The 20,117-nt window shown below is 42.1% G+C and overlaps 1 protein-coding gene across 1 annotated transcript in view; it reads right to left on the bottom strand.

The window, feature by feature from the left end:
- Positions 1-13,022: 13,022 nt before the first annotated feature.
- Positions 13,023-20,117, bottom strand: part of PKD1L1 (polycystin 1 like 1, transient receptor potential channel interacting) — a 180,940-nt gene continuing 173,845 nt past the window's right edge. The window contains 1 exon segment of the mRNA XM_023226405.2: positions 13,023-13,046. Within this exon segment, the coding sequence (XP_023082173.2) occupies positions 13,023-13,046 (24 nt within the window).

Genomic DNA, 20,117 nt, shown 5'->3' on the forward strand with positions numbered 1-20,117 from the left:
CCTCCCAGCTGATTTCTGAAAGTTCTCTGGGAGCCTGCCCATCAGCCATTAAAACACAGCTTGTCATCTTTTTCTTTCCCTTTGGCCTCCTTTAGTGAAGTCAGCTGCCTGAGGCTGGGCAGAGGTGCCCGGCACTCCCTCTGGTTTGGAGGGGCGGTGTCACACTTATTCTACGGGATATCACTCTTCCTGGGCCCTGCCACCACTCTCAGCCCTGGTGCTGTGGATTCTGTTCATGAGAGGGGCTGAAGCCGAGCCTCCCTCTCAGGCCCAGATCTGAGTCTACACGTCAGCTGGGGCTGGGGCCTCGCAGTAGCAGGTGATGATAGAGGACATGTCATCATCGCAGTCACTGAGGACACTGGTTCTCATAGCCCAGCCTCTGTGCCTGGACCTCAGTTGCAGGCCTGGCCCCCTTGTGCTCTCCCTGATGAGAATCTCCAGGCCTTGAGCTACCTGACACTTCCCAGTTGGCCAGACACGTCCCAGTGAGTGATCATCATCCTGCTCGCATCTCATAGCCAGCCGATCAGTCTGTTCACCCTCCACCTACTCAAGTACAGAGTGGCACACCCCAAGCAACAATCGCATGAGAAATTCCACCACTTGGGGAGGGCAGACCTGGGACAGACTTCTTTCATTTTCTGATCTGCTTTTGCCAGATGTCCTCTGTAGCAAGAGGCAGGACAAACAGTGAGGACTCCACCAACACTCACCGGGTGACCCCTTTGCTTTGGAAACTCACTCAGGGTGAAAGGAATTCCGATTTCAAATGGCATCTCTTTGTGTGGCCTGTTTGAGGCACCACACAGAGCTTGCTGCAGCAGCTCTGTTGACCGCTGACCCTTGGCCTGCTAACTGAAACAAGGTGAGTATTTCTAAGGCTGTCCTGGCCAAGGGAGGACCAGAGAATAAATGTGGACCTATTTACATTCTCTTTTCCCTGAAGGTGATAAATGGCTTCCCCCATCCAAACCAGGCCCCTCTAGGGCTTTTATTTGCTATTCTGGTTTTAAAAGGCAGGCAGAGAATGTATTGAGTATCTTTCAACTGTTTACTAGCAGAAGGGAAAAGATCAGATTACCAGCTCAGAGTGATTCATCTTTTCTCCCAAATCAAAGCCATATGTACACAGAGTCTGTGTACACATTAGTTCATTTCATTCATTCATCTGGGTCAGGAGAGGGAGATCAGGGACAAAGGCCCCGCAGAAAGAGATGGAGGCATCAGGTCACAGACAGTGAGCAGCATGGGTCTTTTCTCTGCCTTCACATTAGGACATTAATGTTGTTTTTGTTTTGTTTTGTTTTGTTTAAAAAACAAAACAAAACTGTCTCTGATTTCTTGTCAGGTCACAATGATTTCTTTTCCCCAGGTTTCTGGTATAGGGAATGTTTTAATTTGAGAGACGTTTCCACCTACAAAAACGCATATTTGTCCGGGTGCGGTGGCTCACACCTGTAATTCCAGCACTTTGGGATGCTGAGTGGGTGGATCATGAGGTCAAGAGATCGAGACCATCCTGACCAACATGGTGAAACCCTGTTTCTCCTAAAAATACAAAAATTAGCTGGGCGTGGTGGTATGTGCCTGTAGTCCCAGCTACTTGGGAGGCTGAAGCAGGAGAATCGCTTGAACCTGGGAGGTGGAGGTTGCAGTGAGTCGAGATCACGCCACTGCACTCTAGCCTGGTGACAGAGAGAGACCCTGCCTCCAAAAAACAAAAACAAAAACAAAAAAACATATTTATAATTTTGGAAACATTAAGCCTCCAACTATAGAACCAAGATTCATATTTAAAGGGAAATGTGAAGTAATTCTGTGACTCTTAGACAGACTGATGGTACAAAATGGGAAGCTCCATCATCACTGATATTCTGAAATTATGGATGAGTTCAAATATCCAGAAAAGCATAAAAACAGCATAATGAACTCCTATATTCTCACGTACAAAACTGTAACATTTTGGCAGATTTGCGTCAGTTTTTTTTTTCCTTAAGAAATAACACACACAAGGATCATGGAAGCCCCTCCATGTTTCCCACCCTGTCCTTAAACTGATGTTTTTCATTCCCAGAATGACACTATATTAATATTACAGATGAATGGCTCCATAAACTGTATATAGCACAGTATGGAACTTTTGTTGATTACATCACTCTCTAACAAGCTTTTTTCACTGAACATCATGTTTTTGCAATTTAATAATGCCAACAGATATAGGTACATTCGTTTAACTAGTGTATTGCATTTCATTTTGTTACCAAACCGAACTGGGGACACCCATCCTGGCATAGCAAAGCCAAACACTGACAGTGGGATTTGCAGTGAAAAAAGTGAGGCATGTATAACAGGCACCAAGCAAGAAGAACCAGATAGCTCACGCTTAGGACCTAAACTCCCGAATGCCTTGAGTGTAAGGGTTTCTAAAGGTGGGAAGGCAGAAGTTACAGGCAAAGTCATAAATCAATACACGGAGGTCTTACCTTGGTTTGGCAAAAAAAGTTGGGATATCTTGAAGTGTGGGGCGAGGCACAGGTCTTGGGTAGATTCAAAGATTTTCTGATTTGCGAACTGGTTAAGGGAGTGAAACTTTGTTTAAAGACTAGGGGTCTGCAGAAAGGAATGCTGAGCTCTGACCTGTAGGCATGACTTCCTCCAGGCTGCTCAGGAAGAAATTCAGAGCAAAAAATGGCAGTCAGAGTTCAGTCCCCAGTTCCTCTGTTAAGGTCTATGTGCCAACAAATGTCATTTTCCATTTGGTGGGAGTCTAGGTTTCTTGAAAACAACTCAAGGGATATATATTAAGATGTTGTCTTTAGTTTCTATGGGGAACCAAACATTTGGTGGCTCTAACTTCTTTGGCTATTGTCTTCAGCTATTGTTACCTTCTTGCTTATCAGGTTGCTCACTTACTCCTCAGGGCTAGCTAGGTGCCTGGAATTTCCCTCAAAGGAACTCAAGATTTTTCTTTATTTCCTTGCTTGGTTGGGAGGGTGGTAGGCCCCTCAAAGGGATTCCTGCTCTGTCTCCATTTCACGTGAATCATACAATTTAATCATGATGATAATGGATATTTTGGGTGGCTTCTGTCAAGAACTGTGAAGAGGCTGAGATTTCATTCACTACTTAACAGATTCAAAAGTGAGGCTGCTGCCCCAGTTTCATGGATGCTGGCAGAAGACTTAAGATTTCTGAATCAGAGACAAAAGACTTCACTTATTATTCACAGATAAAGCAATGGCCAGTGTCAGTGTATTTGCACTGGTGCCCCAAGCCCTGATGCCCCCGGGGTGATGCAGAGACCCCATGACTCCTGCACATGCACTGGGTCATGTCACAGTGGAGGACCGCTGAGCTAGAGAACCCTGTGGGCCCACAGCAGGCAGTAGGCAAGCCCTCTCCTTTGAGGTTCCTCCCTGTAACTACAACCCTGAAAAATGGATCCGGTAAAGAAGAGTCAAGGCTTTACAGTCTTGGTGCACCCAGTAAGATCTGTAGGAGAACAGTAAGCCTGTGGAGGACTGTTTGTTCCAAAAGTTTCCAAGTGTTCGCTCTTACAGATGTATAAACAATACTGCCATTTGTCTCCTTGCGCAGTACATCTAAGAAGCAGATTTGCTTCTTGCCAAATTGTTTCCCTCAGTGATTTCAGGAACTGACAATTCCCAGTCGCATATAGGAATTTTCTTGGGTCTTCATTTCCTGACTCACTCTTGTGTTGTCAGACACTTTCATTTGTGCTGAGCTGATAAGTATCAAACGATGATGCAGGTTATTCATTATGTGTGTCCTTGATTACTGATGAGTTTGAGCAATCTTCATTTGTTGGATTGATTGTTCAATTTCCTCTTCTGTCCTTGGCCTTTTCACATATTTTGCCTTTTTTTGTAAGTTTGTCCTTTTCAAACTGATTTTTTTTAGTGTTTTTTGTATATCCTGTGTATTAATTCTTTGTCATTTATATTCATCCTTTCACTCTGTAGCTTGTCTTCTCAATTTGTTTTTGGGTTTTTGTTTCACAGAAAATTTTATAAGCTTTAAATAATAAAGTTTATTTATTTTTAATTATTTTGATTTTGCTTTTGCAACTTGTTTAAGAAACTCTGTCCTACATATAAATAAGGCCATAATTATTTTTCTTATTTTATTTATTTATTTATTTTGAGACAGAGCCTCGCTCTGTTGCCCAAGCTGGAGTGTAGTGGTGCGATCTCGGCTCACTGCAGCCTCTGCCTCCCAGGTTCAAGCGACTCTCCTGCCTCAGCCCCCTGAGTAGCTGGGACCACAGGCGCGCACCACCACGCCTGGCTAATTTTGTATTTTTGGTAGACATGGGGTTTCACCATGTTGGCCAGGATAGTCTCAATCTCCTGAACTCGTGATCCACCCGCCTCGGCCTCCCAAAGTGCCTTATTTTTCTTTTAAAATATAAAACTTAGGCCAGGTGGGTGGCTCACTCCTGTAATCCCAGCACTTTGGGAGGCCGAGGCCGGTGGATCATCTGAGGTCAGAAGTCTGAGGCCAGCCTGATCAACATGGTGAAACCCCATCTCTACTAAAAATACAAAATTAGTGGGCATGGTGGCAAATGCCTGTAATTCCAGCTACTCCGGAGGCTGAAGTAGAATTGCTTGAACCCAGGAGGTGGCGGTTGCAGTGAGCCAAGATAGTGCCACTGCACTCCAGCCTATACAACAAGAGTAAAACTCCGCCTCAAAAAAAAAAAAAAAAAGAAAAAAATATGAAAGTTTTGGTTTTTTCATTTAGGTCATAAATACATGGGGAATTTAACCTCTTATGCAGGGTGAGGTATGAATCTAATTTATTTTTACTTGAGGACAACCAGTCATCTCATTAACTTTTGGCGGATGCTCCTTCCTTCCCTGTGGACATGTAAAATATTCATTCCGTTGTATCATATATCACTTTGTCAGTTGCTCAGGCTGAAAACCTTGGGGCGATCCAGACTCTCTTGTGCCTGACATCCAATCCATTAGCAAATCCTGACAGCTCTACCTTAAAACAGACTTTCTGAAGCCAGCCATTCATCACCCCCTCCAGCACTGCCACTCAGGGCCAAACCACCGCCACCTTTTGCCTGGACTACTTTATGGCCTCCTAATTAGTTTACCCCTACATCTCTTGCTCCCCTACAGTTTTTTGTCTACATAGTAACAGAGTTATGTCTTCTTTCTTTCTTTCTTTCTTTTTTTTTTTTTTTAGAAGGAGTTTCGCTCTTGTTGTCCACACTGGAGTGCAGTGGCACAATCTCGTCTTACTGCAACCTCCACCTCCTGGGTTCAAGTGATTCTCCTGCCTCAGCCTCCCGAGTAGCTGAGATTACAGGCATGCACCAACACGCCCAGCTAATTTTTGTAGTTTTAGTAGAGATGGGGTTTCTTCATGTTGGTCAAGCTGGTTTCGAACTTCTGACCTCAGGTGATCCACCTGCCTAGGCCTCCCAAAGTGCTGGGATTACAGGCGTGAGCCACCACGCCAGGCTGAGTCATGTCTTTAAAAATACATTTGATCGTGCTTTTCCTTGTTCACATTCAGAATAACATTCCCAATCTTACTGTGTCTATAAGACCTCCTATGCTCTGGTTGCTGGTTGCAGTTTGCACCTCATTTTCTACTGCACTTTCTCTCTCTCTTGCTGTGTTCCAGAAACACTTGCAATTCCTTGCACACTGACTGTGTTCCCAGTTCAGGCCTTTGCACTTACTGTTTCTTCTTCCTGCTATTTCTCTCCCCTCAGAGAGCTGTACAGCTTGCTTGAACCTCATTCAAGGTTTCTGTTCAAACATCACATTATCAAGAGAGGCCTTCCCTTTTAACCCTCTTTAAAATAGAGCCCTCCCTAATTCACTTAATTTTTCTTCATAACATTCACCACTGTCCACGATTGCAGTATATTATTTTTATTACTTGACCCACCCGCTAGAATGTAAGCACCGTGAGGGCAGGCATTTTGTTGGTTTTGTTCTTTGATCTATTCTCAAAGCCAAGAATAGAGCCTGGGACACAGAGTTTTAAAACATGACAAATAAATTGATGAATGAATGAATGAAAAAGTAAAATTTTCCATTAGGAAAGATAAAATCTTTTGTGGTAATAGTTGCACTGAGTTGAGATCTAAGTCTTTCCATTTTGCTATCATTATAAAAATGATCTTAGCTATTCTTGGCCCTTTCTTTTCTCATTTGAATTTGATGATCAATGTATCAAGTTTCACATAGATCTGCATTGAAATTTTGATTGGAAATGCACTGAATTTATGCACTCATTTGACATGAACACCATCCATAAGTATGGGATGTCTTTCTATTCAGGTTTAAAGTTTTTCTTTCTTTTTTTTTTTTTTTTTTTTTTGAGATAGAGTCTCGCTCTGTCGCCCAGGCTGGAGTGCAGTGGCCGGATCTCAGCTCACTGCAAGCTCCGCCTCCTGGGTTTACGCCATTCTCCTGCCTCAGCCTCTCGAGTAGCTGGGACTACAGGCGCCCGCCACCTCGCCCGGCTAGTTTTTTGTATTTTTTAGTAGAGACGGGGTTTCACCGTGTTAGCCAGGATGGTCTCGATCTTCTGACCTCGTGATCCGCCTGTCTCGGCCTCCAAAGTGCTGGGATTACAGGCTTGAGCCACCGCGCCCGGCCTAAAGTTTTTCAATAAACATTGGGTGTTTTTTTTTTTTTAAATAAAAAGTATGCACATGTTTTCCTAGATGTACTAGGTACACTCATAATTTTCTTTTTGTTGTTGTTCCCCACACTGAATAAGATCTTTTCCTTTTGCATTTTCTAATTGTTGGTGTATAGGAACAGTATTCAGTTTTTATGTCGATCTTCTAAGAAGTTTTCTTAGTTGACTGTCTTGAGTTGGGGAGGAGGGTAGGCAAGTATGTCATCTGCAACTGAGGACTGTTTGTTTGGTTTCTTTGTCTTCTATTCTTATCCTTTCTGCACCTTATTCCATTGGCTTTATCTTACTGGTGGATTGCATTTTTTGTATTACATTGGTTTTCAACCTACAGGATACATACAGAAATAGCAAACATCCACGTCCTGTCCTCTGTTTTCCTAGGGATGCTTCTAAGACTGTACTATTAAGTATGATGTCTGCTAATTTTGGAGGATAGCCACCTTGGTTTCCTTACACAGGTTTTATTATGAAATAATGTTGAACTTTATGAAGTACTTATTATTTATTTATTTTTTGAGATGGAGTCTCACTGTCTCCCAGGCTGGAGTGCAGTGGTGCAATTACTGCAACCTCTGCCTCCTGGGTTCAAGCAATTTTCCTGCCTCAGCCTCCCAAATAGCTGAGACTACAGTTGTGGGCCACCACGCCCAGCTAATTTTTGTATTTTTAGTAGAGACCGAGTTTCACTATGTTGGCCAAGCTGGTCTCAAACTCCTGACCTCAGGTGATCCACCCATCTCAGCATCTCAAAGTGCTGGAATTACAAGCGTAAGCCACTGTGTCCGGCCAAGTACTTTTTCCCTGTAATCTTTAATGTGGTGGATTACATTAACATATTTTCTGATGTTAAGTCATTTTTCCATCTTCAGGATAAAACCCCACTTGTTATCATGTTAGTTTTATACACTTCTGAATTTGATTTGTGTTTTAAGATATTTGAAATTATATTTATTAGTAAGATGAGTCTATCATTTTTGTATGATGCTTTTAAGTTTTTAAAAATCCAGATTATACTAGTTTCATAGAACAAGTTGCTAAAGTTTACCTCTTTTTTTAATTCTCTGGGAGAATTTATATGAGATAAAGAGATCTGTTTTTCGAATGTCTGGTAAAATTTGCTTGTAAAAATGCTCTAGAAATTTTGAGTACCATTAGATTTCCAATTCTATGTATTTAATGTCTATGGTTTACATTTCCTATTTTCCTTGTCAAATTATTTATATTTTCTAGAAAATGTCATTTAAGTTTTCAAATGTATTGAAATAAAGTTGTTCATAGGATTATCTTACTAATTGTTTAATCTTTATGATGTCTGAATTTGCTGTTTTATGCTTTTTTTTTTGTTATTTTTCTCATTATTTCTAAATCAACTCTGCTAGAAATCTATCTGCTTTAGTGTTCTTTCAAAAAATCATCTTTTGATTTTGTTGAGTTTCTCTACTGTTTCATTGTTTTTCATTTTTGTGCTTATATGTTTAAGTTTTATATTTCTATGGAGTTCTGTTGTTTGAGATCGAGTCTCGCTCTGTTGTCCAGGCTAGAGTGCAGTGGCCTGATCTCGGGGCAGTGGCGTGATCTCGGCTCATGGCAGCCTTCACTGCCCAGGTTCAAGTGATTCTCCTGCCTCTGCCTCCTGAGTAGCTGGGACTACAGGCACGCATCACCATGCGCAGTTAAGTTTTGTATTTTTGGTAGAGATGGAGTTTTGCCATGTTGGCCAGGCTGGTCTCGAACTCCTGACCTCAGGTGATCCTCCTGCCTCAGCCTCCCAAAGTGCTGGGATTACAGGCCTGAGCCACCATGCCGGCCATATTCCTATGTTTTTTATGTTTATTAAATTATCTTCCTCTAAGTTCTTGAGTTGCATATTAAGTTATTTATTTTTAAACTTTCCTGGTTTTAAATAAATATATTTAAAATATAATTTTCCTTCTAAGTACTGATTGAGATGCATCATATAATTTAGTTTGCATTGTGATTTTTCTCTGTAATTCATGAGTTTTTTCAGAGTTATTTTAAATTTTCAGTGATATGACTTTTAAAATTATCGTTTTACCTTTTGTATATCTAATTGGTCACATTGTGGTAAGAGAATGCGTTCCAGATAACATGAGTTCCCTGAAATTTTGTTCAGAGTTCTTTCTACAAGGTGTCATGCGAGAAACTCCTTTTCAAAATTAATGCTGGACTGTGAGCTCTGAAATCTACATTTGTTCATTCGCTGCAGTGTTCCGAGCAGCCTGGGCGGTGCCTAGGGGTGCATGCCCAATGGTGTGACGGCAGCCAGTGTGCGTTTTCCACTGGAAAGCTCTCTGACAGCAAGGGCTGTGTCTGCCACAGTCTTTTCTTCATCTTGGCCATCAGCAGCTTAACTTCAGTGATTAATTTTCCTCCTGGGGTCATTTGCTTTTCTTTCCATGACTTTTTATTAACTACTGTGTAGTCTGGACATCCTTCTTTATACACTGTCTTGATTTAGTTTTTTTAATGGAGAGAGGCCAGGTAGAAAAGGAAATAGAAAAACAGAACTCACTCCCATTCACCGTGAAAGTGTTTATTATAAAAACAAAAATAAAGCCTTAAGCAATTTTTCCACTTGTCTCATATGTGACTGTACAACCAGAGTCCTAGAAAATGCCTCTGTTTTTCTCATTCCTCTCCCTGTGGTGTGGAAACAGGATCCCAGGTCTAAAGGACGAGAACTCTCAGGGTGCAGGTTAAAACTGGATGGAGGGAGCCCAGTGGCATCAGCTGGCTGCACCCTGGTGGGTCACACAGCTAAGTTCAGCAAGAATAGAATTTAATTACATATTCTACACAATGGGATGGAATGAAAGACCCTTTTGAGGAAATAATAGTTTCTCAAAGAAGTGGAGAAATACCTACGGGAGAAGCACGCTCAGAGCAGGCACAGAGTGGATAGATTTCAGAAGGAATTTGGCTGTCACTGGTTAGAGGCCAGGCCACTCCCCTCTGAGCAGGCTCTGACAGCAAGGAGCTGCTAGGACCTGGATGTGTGGTATAAAAACAAAGTGGTTGTGCAGAATTTCACAGTTAACAAATCACTTTAATACAAACAATCTCATGAACTCCTCTCACGCCTAAGGGAAAATGTTAATTGTGTTTATTCTGTGAAGTTGCATATTAGCTCAGTTTCTCCGAGCCCAATGTGAGCCCCAAACTGTATAAAAACATGCATTCAGCCCCTCTTACCACCTCTATGCAACTTTACTTGCTAAAAATGTGTGACATTCCAAAGTTCTGAAATGGCCAGGGTGACCAATCATTCCCAACCATTGCTAGAAATCAACGTGACCCATGGGGAAAAATGCAGCAATTGATATAATAACACCCTGATTTCTCCAGGTTTGGTTTGACAGTTCCTTTCACGCCTTCCCCTTTGGGTTGGTTCCCTAATCATGTCCCCCTACAGAACCTTCTCCAAGGTCCACTTGCCCTACTAAGGACTCACATGGACTGTGGATTGGAGAGTCAGGCAGTCACTTATTCTCTGTGTGACCTTGGGCAAGGTGCTTAACCACCCTTGGACCTCAGTTTACTCATCTGTGAAATGGATGATGTGGTGAATAGCGAATGAGCTGAAGCAGTCGCCCTTAGAAGATGCACTGGCATATAATGGCATTTCCCTTTCCACCGCAGCTACTTGCCTTCTCTAGCCTGTTTCCTGTGAAGTAGGGTTAGTAAAAGCTGTGCCCCGAAGAGCTCTTGTAAAAGAGGGAGGCATCTGTGGGAGGCAGGACAATCGCTCCTCCCAGACCTCCACAGCCTGACCCTCGGCACTTATGTTTCCTACCTAACAAAGGGGATAAGGCGGAAGATGGAATTAAGGCTGCTCGTCAGCCACCGTGAGATGAGGGATTATCCTAGATTATCCAGCGGACCCAGTGTAACCACAAGGGTCCTTATTAGTGGAGGCAGGAGGCAAGAGTTGGTGTCAGAGTGATGGGATGTAAGAAGGACTCAACCTACCATTGCTGGCCTTGAAGATGGAGGAAGGGGCCATGAGCCAAGAATTGCAGGCGGCCTCTGGAGGCCAGAAAACGCGAGAAATGGACTCCGCCCTAGAGTTTCCAGAAGGAACATTGCCCTCATAGCAGCTTGATTTTTGTTCAGTGAGACTCATTCAGACTTCTGGCCTACAGAACTGTAAGATGATACATTAGTGTTGTTTTAAACACTAAGTTTGTGGTAACTTGATACTGCAGCTTAGCAGGGTGCCTTGCTCAGGTAACCTCCCATATGTGACGCTGTCACCACGTTCATTACCTTCACCATTGTGGGCCTAAGGTATACAGAAGTGAAAGTTATCCCAAAGGTTCTCACAGTGGCTCCTCCTGTAATGCAGCCTCATTTTAAGACTGTCTGATCTCCATGATACATCACCTCCTCCTCCAGGCCACCCAGGGCACGTGAGAAGAGCCACTCATGAGGCTCCTCGGGTGTGCTTAACCCTGCCAACCTGCGTCCTGTGTGCTATGGGAAAGGCAGCAGCCCGCCAGTGTTGCCTCTGTTGGGACTGGTTCCACCCTCCCACACAGAACTCACTGCTGGCCTTACTGCTTCCCCTCCTGAAACAGCTACCTATAAAAGGGGCATGGGTCTTGCTTTCTTTATATTTTTCAAAGCTCTTTGAACATGGTGAGTGCTCCATGAAAGTATTTGGAATGAAAAAAATCCATGAAAAGAGTCTATCAAAGCATAGCTGGTGGAATGAAACAAGATATCACTGGATGAAGATGTATGTTGTGATGCTTTATTTATTTATTTATTTATTTATTTATTTATTTATTTATTTATTTGAGATGGAATCTCACTCTGTTGCCCAGTCTGGAGTGCAGTGGTGCGATCACAGCTCACTGCAAGCTCCGCCTCTTCCTGACTCGGCCTCCTAAGTAGCTGGGACTACAGGCGCCTGCCACCACGCCCGGCTAATTTTGGTTGTATTTTTTAATGGAGATGGGGTTTCACCGTGTTAGCCAGGATGGTCTCGATCTCCTGACCTCGTGATCTGCCTGCCTCGGCCCCCCACAGTGCTGGGATTACAGGTGTGAGCCACCACGCCCCACCTGTGATGCCTTATTACTTCACTGGGGAAGGGAGAAGTCTTCTCCAAGCCACCCACCTACCTGGCAGTCCTGGTTAAGGCACAGATCTCCATTCTGGATGCGCTCTCACTGTCCATCAATGTGGAACTGGGGCAACATCCCCCATATGACTTAGCCTGCCAATCATGCAATTTACTCCCTGAGGAGACCTGTACATTCTCCAATACATAAACGCACACAGCTAATTCGTATTAGCTTCAGTCAAAACAATGAGACAGAGATGCCATGTGCCATTAGGCACTGTGTTACATGATTTAAACAAACTCTTTGAGGTGGGTTCCATTATACTCCCATTTTGCCCATGAGGTAGTTGTGGATTAAGATGGTCATGCACCTTGCTCGGTTTCTACATAATAAATGATTACACTGAAAATCTTTCCCAGTTCTGCTTGCCAGATGCTCTACCCCTGTCCTTTCCCAGTGTGCAGCCCCAGGCCCATGGGGAGGCCACAGCACAGTGTGTTTCCATGACGCTGGAGGCACCTCCATCCCATCCATGCACTTCTCCCCACTGTCACTGATATGCACGCCAAACCAGGCATTTTGAAACTATTTAGAATCCAAAAATATAGCATGCACTCCAAACTTAATAATCTCCTTAGCAAATTCTGATCTGAGCATGTAGGTTTTTAAACGGATTCAAAAACAGCAGCCCAGATGACTTCAAAGTTCAGTTTGAATAACCATTTTATGTTGAATTAGTACATCAGGAAAAATGAGTTATTAATCTAGCAAGATTCAATTGTTAAATTTACAAAATAAGGACTTTATTTCAAAAATCTTATTTAATTATTAGAATGTTATCCTGGTCTCTTTCATCGCTTTTATTAGACCTAAAAGAAATTTCACAAGATACAAGGCTTTTAATACTCAGATTCAGTAAAACAAACAAATAAGACAACACGTAACTCTAGGGCAACTGGCAAATGAACCACTTGGAAGAAGGCTGGAGTTAGAATCTTGTCCCACATCTGAACTCTCTGAATGGTGATTATGAGTAACAGTCTGATGACAGATAAACCTTGATTTTCATCCTGGTTTCCCATTTACCTGTTGCATGAACTGGAAAAATCAACAAAACTTCTTTGTATCTCAATTCTTCTCACCTGCAAAACCAGGATGTCTGCTAAAATTGGCTGCTGGGTGGGTTAAGCAAAACAGGGTCCGTAGTGCCTATGCAAGGTACCGGGCTCCTTAGAAGTCCTTGATGTCTGCTGGCTAAAAAGAAAAAATGAAAAACATACTGAAACAAATTCCAAATCAACCTGATATAAGTAGCAGAAGGAAAAATAAATCAGTATTTATATGTCATTGGGATGAAAAAAGGTTCTATGAAGCATAATCCTAATGATGAAAGCTGGGAAGTGACACAGGTTATGGATAAGGTTTGAGACATCTATAAAATCAGAACGGAAGGTCTGTCCTTGAGAGACAAGATGGCGTAGTGGTTCGGAGCTGGATTCTAGAGCTTGTGTGCCTGGGTTCAATAGTAGCCTCGCCTATTCATAGCTGTGTGACCTAGGACAAATTATCCTCCCTCTTGGTGTCTCATTTTGCTCAATTTTCAACGGAGCTAATAATAAAATATAGTCCACAGGGTTGTCATGATGATGAAAGTCATTAATACTTCTGAAGAATTTAGAGCAGTGCCTGACTTATGGAAAGTACTAATTTAAATAATATATATAAAATAACATACACCAGCTCCTCAGACAGCATTGCTTTGTTCAATGTTGTTCTGTTATAATCCTGATGAGGAAAAAAGTTAGTTTTGTTATATGTCATTTCACTTAAAAATCATGATTTCCAGGTAAGTGTCGATGTACTCACTCTTACTACATATATAATATACACATACACATATATATGTGTATACATATGTATAAAATTTGTTAGCTGTCAATATAAAAAATTAAAAGTCAAAAATAGACTATTTAACAAGTTTACATTCTTATTTTAAAGGGTATTGCAAAATCAGACGAAAGGCTAAATATTCCAGTTGAAAACTAGGCCACATAAATGAACAGACTATATATATTAATATATTATATTTTTTATGTATAGGCATATTTATATATGTGAAGGTCAGCAAACATACACAAAAATGCTAAACTTCACTAACCAAAGAAATGTGAATTTCAGCAATGAGGTAAATAGTAATTTATCACATCAGCCTAAGACATAAAGGAAAGGGGATCCCCAGTATGAGCCACTGTTTTTGGGGGAAAGAAACCTCCCTCCTTGCTGGTGACAGAGTAAACTGAAAAAATATTTCTGGAGGGCAACTTAAATTGACGCCTAGCGTTCCATTACTGGAACGCTAAGCATGTGGGAGTTGTTTACATCCTATTGCTCAAGGTCATCTCCAAAATCTGATTGTAAAAATTCAAAAAACTGCAACCTCAGGCATAAACGGGTTAACAATAATTATCAAAGTCCCAGCTTCAAAATGCGTTCTGCCTGATCTTGCAGGGTTTTTTAAAGGTTTTTTTCCTAAGAAAATAACTGGACAGGTGAGCAGCTATTTGCTGTGCTGGTGGTCAAGCAGGCACAGTCTCTGCTGCCCCTCCACACGGTCACCACCGCTGAGAGCCATGTGGGATGGCAGAGAGAGGGTGACAAGGACCCCAGGGCAAGTGTGTGGGTGCACTGAGGTCTTAAGACTGCTCTTCTTGTTTTGCCTTATGGCCCTTGTTCTTCCTTAGAGACGGATGAATGTCTCTGGGCGAGGAAAAGGAATGACAGCCAACAAGCTGGCTCAGGATTACTATTTTTTAAACAGCTTTATTGAAATATATTTGACAGGCTGGGCGCAGTGGTTCATGCCTGTAATCCCAGCACTTTGGAAGGCCGAGGCGGGTGGGTCACAAGGTCAGGAGATTGAGACCACTTGGCCAATATGGTGAAACTCCGTCTCTACTTAAAAAAAATACAAAAAATAGCCAGGCATGGTGTGGGCACCTGTAGTCCCAGCTACTCAGGAGGCTGAGGCAGGAGAATCACTTGAACCCGGGAGGCGGAGGTTGCAGTGAGCCGAGATGGAGCCACTGCACTCCAGCCTGGGCAACAGAGTGAGATTCCGTCTCAAAATAAATAAATAAATAAATAAATAAATGAAAATAATGTATATATAAAATATATATATATTTGACAGATAATAAACTGCACACACTTAAAATATACCATGTGATATATGTGTGTGTGTATATGTGTGTGTACATGTATATGTATATACATATATATACACACACACACATATATAACTGTAAAACCATCACTATAATCAAGATCATCACCCCAAGTTGCCTCAGGCCTCTTTGTCATGTCTCCCTCTTGCCCAGCCCCACTCTCACCCTCAGACAGCCAGGATCTGCTTTCTGTCCCTCTCTATTACTTTCGCATTTCCTAGAGTTTTCTATGAATGGCAGCATTGTGTAGATACTCTTTTTGGTCTGGCTTCTTTCACTCAGCATAAATATTGTGAGGTTGTAACTATATTTCATATATTCAAAACATTAAGTAGAGATATGGAAGATACGTTTTAAAAAACAAAACTTTCAGAAATGAAAACTGCAATGTGTGAGAAAAATATGCTGCATGGGATTCAGGGAAGGTCAGACATTGCAAAAGACTCGCGACCTTGAGGATACAGCAATTTAAAATATTTAAAATGAAACACAGGGAGAAAAAAAGATGTTTTAAATGAAAAGAACACCAGTGAAGCTGTGGGAGAACTTCAAGTGGCTTAATACACTTGCAGTTGAAGCCAGTGAAAGTGAGTTTTCTGATCTTTTTTTTTTTTTTTTTTTTGAGATGGAGTCTCGCTCTGCCGCCCAGGCTGGAGTGCAGTGGCCAGAGCTCACTGCAAGCTCCGCCTCCCGGGTTCCGGCCATTCTCCTGCCTCAGCCTCCCGAGTAGCTGGGACTACAGGCCTGCCCGCCACCTCGCCCGGCTAATTTTTTGTATTTTTTTTTAGTAGAGATGGGGTTTCACCATGTTAGCCAGGATGGTCTCGATCTCCTGACCTCATGATCCGCCCGCCTCGGCCTCCCAAAGTGCTGGGATTACAGGCTTGAGCCACTGCGCCTGGCCCGAGTTTTCTCATCTTGATGAAAACTATAAACCCCCAGATCCAAGAAGCTCAGCAAAAGCCAACTTGAAGACAACTAAGACACCAAGACACATCATAATCAAATTGCCCAAAACCAGAGACAAAGAGAAAATCTTAAAAGCAGCCAGAGAAAGAAGACACTTTATATACGGAGAATGAAGATAATGTGATGTGAAGCAAAAACCAAGAGAATTGCAAGAGAAATGAGCAAAGCCATACTTATAGAATGTGATTTCAACACCCCTCTCCCAGTGATTGACGGGACAAGCAGGAAGAAAGGCAGCAAGTGCTGGGCAGACCTGAACACCACCATCAGCTAACTTGATCAAGGTGACATTTACAGAACACTTTGTTCAGCAACAGCAGAATACAAATCTTTTAAAGTTCAAATGAAACATCTGCCAAGTTAGATCATGTTTTGGGTCATCAAAACAAGCTTCAATAACATTCAAATGATTCAAGACACAGCATGTTCTCTGACCACAACAGAATAAAATTAGAAATCAGTTACATAAAGACATCAGGAAAATCTCAAAATACATACAAACTAAATAATATACTTCGAAATCACCCATGAATCAAAGAATAAATCAAAAGGGAAATTAGAAAGTATTTTTATCTAAATAAAAATGAAAACATATCATTTTCATTCAGAGATGAATACTAACGCAGTACTCTGAGAGAAATCTGAAGCACTAAATGCCTATATTAAAAGAAGAAAGGTCTTAAATGACCTCAGCTTTTATGTGAAAGACTATAAAAAGAAAAACAACTTAAACTCACTGTAAACAGAAGAAAGTAAATAATAAATAAATTAATAATAAAGATCAAAGCAGAAACCAATGCTATAGAGAACAGAAAAAAAAAATAGAGAATATGAATGAAACCAAAAGCTAGTTCCTTGAGAAGATCAATTAAATTGATAAGCCTCTAGCCAGGATGATCAGAACAACAACAACAACAACAAACACGCAAATTGCCAATATCAGGAATGAGAGAGGTGACAACACTACACTTCTTACAGATAAAGGATAAAATGGAAATATTATGAACAACTTTATGCCTATACATTTCACAACTGAGATGAAATAGAAAAATTCCTTAATGATATACATTACCAAAGTTATCTCAAGAAGAAATAAATAAGCTGTATAGTCCTATACTTATTTAAAAATTGAATTCATAGTTAAAAAGTTTCTAATAAAAAACTTCAACTCTAGATGGCATCTCTGGTGAATTCTATCAAACATTTAAGAAAGAAATAGTTCCGATTCTAGTCAAACCCATCCAGAAAACTGAAGCAGAGAGATTATTTCCAAATTTATTCTAGGAGGACAGCATTATCCTGAAACTCATATGAGATAAAGATATTACAAGAACAGTAACGAAAAAACAAAATTCAGGGTCCCCCATTGTCACTGGCTGCTTCTCCCTTGAGGAATTCTCCTCCAGGTCTCTCAGCTCCAGCTCTGATGCACCCTGATTTGCTCCAGCAGCTGACTGAGCCTGGCCCCAAGCCTAGCGCATCTCCACACCTGTTTGCTCATTTGCTTTCACTGGATTGTGAGATGGTTGAGGAATTTTCTTCTTCATACCCCAGTGCTGAGAACATAGTAGGTATCTGGTAAATATTATAGGATTCAGTTTTGAAGCTGGAAGGTAGGTTGAACATAAGTGTTAGCAGAATCCAATTCAACCTGGAATGCTGTGATAAACATATGAAATCTAACAGGAATAATAATTAAGAACTGTATTTGTGACCACAAAATAAATAGCACCATTATGGAGAGAAAGGTACAGGAGCAAAGACATTGCTCAGCAATAAAATTTAAGGACGGAACAGGTTGGGAGGTGTTAAGACCTCCAAAGATCCTACTGGTTGACACTTAAATTTTTTTTTTTTTTTGAGAAGGAGTCTTGCTGTGTCACGCAGGCTGGAGTGCAGTGGTACAATCTTGGCTTACTGCAACATCCGCCTCCCAGGTTCAATTGATTGTCCTGCCTCAGCCTCCTGAGTAACTGGGATTACAAGCATGAGCCACCACATTTGGCTAATTTTTGTATTTTTAGCAGAGATGGAGTTTTGCCATGTTGGCCGGGCTCGTCTGTAAATCCTGGCCTCAAGTGATCCATCCACTTCAGCCTCCCAAAGTGTTAGGATTACAGGCGTGAGCCACCACACCTGGCTGACACTTAAATTCTGACTATCCCAAACGATTAGTCTAAATTAATCATGATAATTCCATTCCACCATGATCAATTTAGGAATGAGTTTGAGGGAAAATATTCTTGAGGACTTCCTGAAAAAGTTTCCTCCTATCTCATGATAAGACCGAGGGAGATGGTTTCTTCCATCCATGGACATTTCATCTCTGGATGTGATCCCTGGACCTGTAGCAGATATCCTGCAACCAAGCAGGGTGTCCTCCATCCTGAGGCAAAGCTAGCACACAGCAGAATGCAGAGATGGCATCTGTCCTACCTCTCAACTTCTGGTTTTGTAGATAACATATTTCCTTGCAGTTTCAGTCAATTAGGGTCATGTTTTACATTATTTACAGTCAAAACCATTGTCAAAGGTTATAAATAATAATATAATTGGGGGCTGCATTAGTGTCAGCATAGTTTCTAAGGCAAGTGTGAAGCATGAGAAATTATTCGGTAAAAGCCATGCTGCTGCTATAACACAGAGTCCCCAGATTCCTCAGAGCAAAACAGGATCAAGGTTTATTTCTCACATAAGCAGGGGAAAGTTGGCACAGTTCCCATCTTAGAAAGGCAGCTCTGTCATCCTCAGCACAAGGCTTCTTTCTAACCTTGCTCCAGGTATCACTTACGCTTGGGAAAGAAAAAAGAGCATGAGGCCGGGCACGGTGGCTCACGCCTGTAATCTCAGCACTTTGGGAGGCCGAGGCGGGCGGATCATGAAGTCAGGAGATCGAGACCATCCTGGCTAACATGGTGAAACCCCGTCTCTACTAAAAACACAAAAAATAAGGCAGGTGTGGTGGTGCACGCCTGTAGTCCCAGCTACTCGGGAGGCTGAGGCAGGAGAATGGTGTTTGAAACCGGGAGGTGGAGCTTGCAGTGAGCAGAGATCGCGCCACTGCACTCCAGCCTGGGCGACAGAGAGAGACTTCATCTCAAAAACAAAACAAAACAAAACAAAACAAAACAAAACAACCAAAAGAAAAAAGAGCATGAAGAGGTGCCTGCCTGATGCCTTCAGGAGCAAGTTCAGAAGCAGGACACATTGCTCTGTGTAGGGGCTGTGTGGAGCTGCAAGGGAGGTGGCCTCAGTGCCTGGGCAGTCACTGGAGCCTGGACAAAGCTTGGGCAGCGAGGGAGAGACAGAGATGGATGCTGGTAGCCATCAACATTTAGCATAGCACATATTTTTCCTAATCATGGTACTCCTGGACTATTGTTTATCATTAAGAGTAGACACAAGAAGTACAAACAAGGCCTGAGGAGAATCACCAGGAGCCAACCAGCAGATGAGGTGACTCAAAGCCACGTCATGGGAGGATGGTGGCGGTGGGGGTTGATGGGGCTTAGGCTGGGGAAGAAAGACCACCAGTGCTGCCAAGGCGGGAGGAAGAACACAACACTTCCTCACATGTGTGAGAGAAGTGGTGAAATGATTAATTTTGATTCCGGGGCGAAGACCTTCCGTTTGGTGGAGTTTACAGAGCAGGTTATGGCTCAACATCAGAAGGGAACAAAAGAATGACAGGGTGTTGAAGTCACTCATGATTAGAATAAAGAAATGCCAGTGAGTCACATGGAGATCATACAGACCTGGTGGCTCATCAAGGAGGTATTATAGCCCGCAGACAGGTGAAGATGAAGAAAACATTTTCCCTTACAAACAATAATGCACCTGTATGTGATCTGCTGGAAAGGTCTTTGACCTGTGATTTACCAACTTCCAGTGTGCTTCAGTCTAGAGATAAGGGCAATTGAAATGAGACTATGTATTACTGATATATAGGAGAGTTATGATTTTAAAAGTCATCCTCATCTTGTATGAGATTCTTAGTCTCATAAGAATTTCAATTTCAGGGCTGGGCTTCAGCACATGAATGTCTTCTCTGACCCAGCATGCTGTGGAACAGGCTTGGACACTGGCTTCCCACTGACCTCAAAGGCAGTGCTCTTCTGACTTCCCACTGACC

This window comes from Piliocolobus tephrosceles, chromosome 8 (assembly GCF_002776525.5).
Source record: "Piliocolobus tephrosceles isolate RC106 chromosome 8, ASM277652v3, whole genome shotgun sequence".
Classification (NCBI taxonomy): Eukaryota; Metazoa; Chordata; class Mammalia; order Primates; family Cercopithecidae; genus Piliocolobus; species Piliocolobus tephrosceles.